General features: G+C 38.2%; 1 protein-coding gene across 1 annotated transcript; it reads left to right on the forward strand.

The window, feature by feature from the left end:
• The first annotated feature begins 543 nt into the window (after positions 1–543).
• LOC113694937 (putative late blight resistance protein homolog R1A-3) lies at positions 544–5,786 on the forward strand. Its single transcript, XM_027213860.2, has 2 exons — positions 544–4,500; positions 5,188–5,786. Exon 1 carries the CDS (start codon positions 656–658, stop codon positions 4,247–4,249), a length of 3,594 nt encoding a protein of 1,197 aa, XP_027069661.2. The 5' UTR covers positions 544–655; the 3' UTR covers positions 4,250–4,500; positions 5,188–5,786.
• The last annotated feature ends 232 nt before the right edge of the window (positions 5,787–6,018 follow it).

A 6,018-nucleotide genomic window follows, 5' to 3' on the forward strand; every position in this document is an offset into this window, starting at 1 on the left:
ATTGCTACCTCATAGGTACAGACTAGTAGCATCTCAAATCCAGATAAACAGAAATGATGTAGCTTCAATTTTATAGTTGAGAGACTCAGTTCACCTTCTTGCCTCAAAATGGAAACGAAAAGAAAAAAAGAACCAAAATGAAAAAATGAACATAGCAAAAGGGTGCATATACAGTAGAACTATGTAAAATCCATAACACATTATTGACTGCTAGGTGTTGAAAAGACGGCCGAAATTCTGAACCAAAAGAAAATAATTCAAAAGAAACGTGTTTGCTAATTTCCTTCCTCCTAGATTTTTAATTTTAATAAATCAAGTGGACACTATTTTATGGTATTAGACTATTGGCAGTGACCTTTGCTTATATGTCTCCTTCCAACAAATTGACGTGATTTCTATGTTAATCTTTCTCTAGTCTTTCTTAATCATTCAATTCCTTTCATATAGTCAGTATTACTAATATAATAATGTTTTCAGTGGTTGAAAGTCCATTTGGGTGGCAGAAATTGCCTGATATAGTTTGTCTTGTTGATTTTGTTCACATTTTGATGATATTGAATCATCATTCCACTGAGCTTTTCACTCTGAAAACAGAAGGGTTGACCAAACAAGTGTGGCATTTTGAATTCTTGTATTGCTGCACGGAAAATCTCTGATGGCCTTCTCCCCCACTTGTGTTGATTCGATCTTACTCAATCTGGAGATTTTTTTTGCTAAAATGGATGTTCAGGAGTTGCTGGATAACAATGCAGAAATCGATGCATTCGAGCAGCTATTGGAGATAGAAGATAATTTGGAAGTCCTGAAGCTGGAGTTGAGACTTGTCAGAACATTTTTTATCTGTGCCAGAATATTATGGAGCAATCCAGAACCTGCAGAGAAGATTATTGATCGTTTGGTACGTCTGGGATCTTTCTTGTTTAGCCACCAAGATTCTGTTAAAAAAAATGCTATGGAGTCGCACTCTCTTTCCCTTAGACTGGAAGAGGATGCATTCTCATTACTTAGTGATGCCTTTAAGTTGGTCCAGGATTGTCAAAATAACATCTATTCTTTTAAACAAGATTTTGAAAAATTCTACATCACTTTGTTGGGTTGCTTATCGCAATCCAGCTCGGCTGCTTTAAGAGATCATGAACTCATGGAATTCATGGATTCCCTGTTAGAGAATCTAGTCAATATTCTCTTACAGGATGATTGTTATGGAGATGTGCAGCTACTAATTCATGCTCTTCAAGAAAAGATAAAATTCTTGAAAAGTTTTATTGTCTTTGCCATTTATCGAGGGGTTGAGGAAAGGCAGTTGGCAGATGTCTTGGCTCACTCTCAAGTTGTAGCTGTCAATGCAGCATACCTCTCTTGCCTGTGTTGGTTTGACAAGGATGAAGAAGAAGTCCATGATAAAGTGAAGTTGAAGATTTCTGACCTCTTGGAAGGGATCAAGCCCATTGATCCCAGAGCCCATGAGATTTATATCCAAGTCCTGACTGCTCCAGGATTATCAGGATCACCGCCCACTCTGAATTTGGTGACAATCAGCAGTGTATTGGGGGACTTTGTTGATTCTCTCCTGGGAAATATTTGGGACCTACTACACTGCGGTAGGAGTTTTATGGTTTCCATGAAGATACTTTATGAGGGACTACGATTCTTGAGAACCATTCTCAAGAATCAGCAGGTGAAGTTCGATGAGTTGGATGAACAAATGATCGATCTTATCGTAGTTGTTGTCAATGAGGCAGGGATTATAATTTGCTCTCTTTTTCCAAACCACATAGCCAAGGGAATGGATCTGGCAGTCACTGAATTTTTGGAAAAGATCAAACTTGTTAAGGCAGACTTAGCCCCCATCTATCCTAGAACATCAATATTCAGCTTTCCAAGTACCAGAGAACTGGACTTCATTGATCTTCTCCTAGAGAATCTAAAGGGACTGGCAAACAATATAGTCTATTCAGTTTCTCTTACAAAGGATAGAGTTCAAGAAGTGGAAGAAGATCTTGAATTCTTAAAATCTCGCTTTGAGAATGTTGCGAAGTATTACAACCAGCATGAAAAGCCCCAAGTTCTTTGGAGTAGCATTATGGAAGTGACAATCAGGGCAGAGTTTGTCATTCATTCCTTGAGAGGAGGAGATCTATCTGATTCTTGTTGCATTCCTTTTAACACCATCGCAGAAGATATTAAGCTTATCAAGGCTGAGGTCTTAGAGATTGATGACCAAGAACAAGGCTTCATATCCAAGAAAGCTGTCAAGATTTCGAGTTCTGTGCCATCAGAAAGTGGTATCTCAAAAACAAATGAAGTTATGGTACCTCTCTCTGATCAGATAGAGATAGTGACCACTTTACTTGTAAGAGGATCAAAGAAATTGGAAATTGTTTCCATTCTGGGTATGCCTGGACTGGGCAAGACAACTTTAGCCAAGAAACTTTACAATGATCCTTCTGTCAGATGCCATTTTCATACTTTTGCTTGGTCTACGGTTTCTCAAGTATATAACGGAAAAAATTTGTTACTTGAGATTTTGGTTTGTATTGTTCCTACTAAAATGAAAGAAGTTGATTTGGTTGAAGAACTCTACAAGCGTTTGAAGAGAAATAGGTATCTCATAATTTTGGATGATTTGTGGGATGGTGAAGCTTGGACACTCATGGAAAAATCATTTCCTGATGATGCTAATGGTAGTAGAATTCTCTTAACAAGTAGAAATCACAAGGTGGCTTTAAATGTTGGACCTACTAATAAACTTCACCATCTTCGCTCACTCACTGATGAAGAGAGCTGGGAATTGTTACGAAAGAAGGTATTTCATAATGAGGAGTGTCCTCCAGCACTACATGAGCTTGGAGTGCAAATAGCGAAAAACTGTAAGGGGCTACCTCTTATAGTTATCATCATAGCTGGAATTCTTGCAACGAGAGAGCCTGATGGCTGGGAAGAAGTTGCTCAAAGGTTGAGCTCCTACACTGTTTTGGGCACAGAAGAGTGCAGGGATATACTAGAGCTGAGCTATAGAAATTTGCCTGATTATCTGCAGCGATGCCTTCTTTACTTCGGAGCATTTAAAGAAGACCAAGAAATTCCAATTTGGAGGTTGAAGTATTTATGGATAGCTGAAGGGTTTGTGCAAGAAACTGAAATGAAGAGTTTAGAGGATGTGGCTGAAGAGTACATGATTGATCTAATTGACAGAAGCTTGGTCATGGTTGCCAAAAGAAGATCCCTAGGCAAGATTAAGACTTGCCATATTCACGATCTGTTGCATGAGTTTTGTGTCCTAAAAGCTAAAGAAGAAAACTTTTTGCGGTTCTTGCATGGGAATGATGACTCGTGTATCTATAATGTGTCAAGCAATATACATCGTTTGGGCATTTACTCCAAACTAGAGCTGTTCGAGAGGTCGATCCTATTTTGTCCTCGACTGCGCTGTCTGTTGCTCTCTGCTGATGGCTGCAGGTACCCATTTCAACAGCCAAACATCTCATTTGTCTTTCACATCTTCAAACTCCTCAGGGTATTGGATTTGGGGCAGTTCAATGTAGGTGATTGTTTTCCAAGTGAAGTAGAATTGCTTGTGGAGTTGCGTTTTTTGGCAATAAAAGGTACCATGCGCTCCATCCCATCATCCATAGCTAACCTTTCTAATTTGGAAACTTTTCTGTTGGATTCAAATGATGCTGCATTGCCCGATACAATATTGAACATGAACAAATTGAGGCATCTTCACACAATTGCTCAGCATACGAGGTTTTCTTTCGAGAAAGTCAATCTTGACAGCTCATCCATTCTTCATAGTTTAGACACCTTGAGCACTGCATGGATTTCTTATGGACAAGGCATTGAAAAGATTGTGAGAAAGTTCCCAAATATCCGTGAACTAAAATGCGAGCTCGATTATGAGGAATTAGCGGCATCTACTGAGAACAGAGGCAGCATTGTGGATTTAAGTTTTCTGAATAGACTGGAGTCCCTCAATATTATTCATGATGACTATGCTACAATATGTAAGATTGAGTATCATTTCCCTTTGAATCTAAAAAAGTTGACTCTTTCTTACTTCCCTTGTGGTACAGTCTCCACACTTGGAAAACTACCCAATCTTGAGGTCCTCAATTTGTCCTATGGACCCCATGATTGGAAAATATGGGAAATGAAAGAAGGGGAATTCCCTAAACTCAAAACCTTGAGAATGGGCGCATTGTGCACATTGAGATGGATAGGATGTGATGATAGCCTTCCCTTGTGATGATAGCCTTCCCTGTCTTGAGAAGCTAGTGCTCTCGAGATGTGAAAAACTGACAGAGATCCCGTCTTGCTTATGGTATGCTTCCACTCTTGAAGTTATCATGGTGCAGCAGTGTTCTGACTTTCTTACAAGCTTAGTATGCGAGATTGAGGATGAGCAGAGGAGCATGGGAAATGAAGATCTCAAGGTTCACATCATTCCAGAGGAGAAGAGCGGTTCTGAAGCAGAATAAATTTGTACTCATGTCAGATGTAAGTGGTAAAATCATTCCTAGCTTTTGATTCATGAAGAAGATATTTGGCAGGAGTATCTTGCATACTCAAAATTTTGTTAGACAGAAAAATGGAGGAGGAAACAAAAAGAGATTGAGTATCTTCTCTAGATTTTACTCACTGAATCATGAATTTTATTGTGATATTAACGCATGAGATGCTAGAGCTTGTAAATAATTAGTAGGATTTTGTATTTAGAGAAAAGAAGAACTTGCACAATTTTGGGGCTAGATGACCATCTCTGGAATTTGTGGCTAATTTTTTTTCACTGTAAGAGTTATATAAACATATCCGTTTTAGCATCAAACCAATCTGTTAATTTTAACGATGAATCGATTTCTCCTGAAGCCATGTTCCTGTAAATCTTCCAGCCTCTTTTCTTTCTCATTCAATCTGCAGGAGGGGATACTAGAAAAAGGACCAAATATCCTCCTTTTGGTATTGCATGACTCAGACCATACCAAACTTGTTTGTCTAAATAGCCACTGTTTAAGGAAGAGCACAACATTTCCACAGCTGATCAAGCTGCACATTAGTTTTTCTTAAAATCTCTAAAAATCTCTTCGTTTCACGCAATAGATAACTGTGTTACATGTTATGATATAGGTGATTACTTTTGTAATAACTTGACACTGATCAATATGTTGCTTTTACTTTGGCTTTAAGATACAAAAAAGTCAGTCACGAGGAGCTGAAGACATATTGGAAGGAGTTGTTGTTGTCCTGTAACAGTTCAACAGAGGACCTTGGCTCTTAATATTTGGCAAGTTGAGTATTATTGGGAATTTGTAATTCTTATCTAACAGTCGAGAGGATGGTTCATTTCCTGGTTTGCCAATCCAGCAACATAAAGAAATAGAAGGCGATCGTTCATCGACAGAGGACAAGAAGAAATCTCCATCTGCAGCAGTTTCTACTCCAGGGTGTCATATTCTTTCTTAAGAAATTATGTCTAGCAAGCCATTCACCAATGATCAGATTTCTTGGTCTATCAGAGTGTTTCCTTGATATCTGGTTTTAGTTTTTCATTGCTTGTTTGTCATTTTATTTTCTATTTAATGTTTCACTCTGGTGATTTTCTTTGTTTTTTACTGTTTCTGTTTTGTCTCTCAAAGTAAGAGAAATGTACTCTTGATGTAACTTCATTATGTTTGGTTGGTTGATGAATAAGTTCTCAAAATGTTACAAGGAAGCTGCAACAGAAAACACTTCTACAGGTGACAAAATTGTGCAGTAACGGAATTTCCTTGGTGTTTTCTACCTAAGCCTTCTTGTTTGGCCTGATGGAACTAGGCAGATAATGTTACTTATCCTAGTGTCTTGTCGTGTTTCTCTAACCCTTCGCTTGCAGTATTTCTATGTTTTTTTTTTTAAATTTTTACAAGATAAGATGATCCACTGTAAGGCGAATTTCTTAGAATATTGTTCAATTTGAAAAAGTTTAGAAAATTAGGGTTATTTAGAGGGAATTGCCGAATAAGGGGTCGCCCAAGTGAG

The sequence above is a fragment of the Coffea arabica genome, chromosome 1e, assembly GCF_036785885.1.
Source record: "Coffea arabica cultivar ET-39 chromosome 1e, Coffea Arabica ET-39 HiFi, whole genome shotgun sequence".
Classification (NCBI taxonomy): Eukaryota; Viridiplantae; Streptophyta; class Magnoliopsida; order Gentianales; family Rubiaceae; genus Coffea; species Coffea arabica.

What these genes read in the sequence shown, in the direction of transcription:
- LOC113694937 (XM_027213860.2), top strand. Translation starts at nt 656, where the DNA reads ATGGCCTTCTCCCCCACTTGTGTTGATTCGATCTTACTCAATCTGGAG.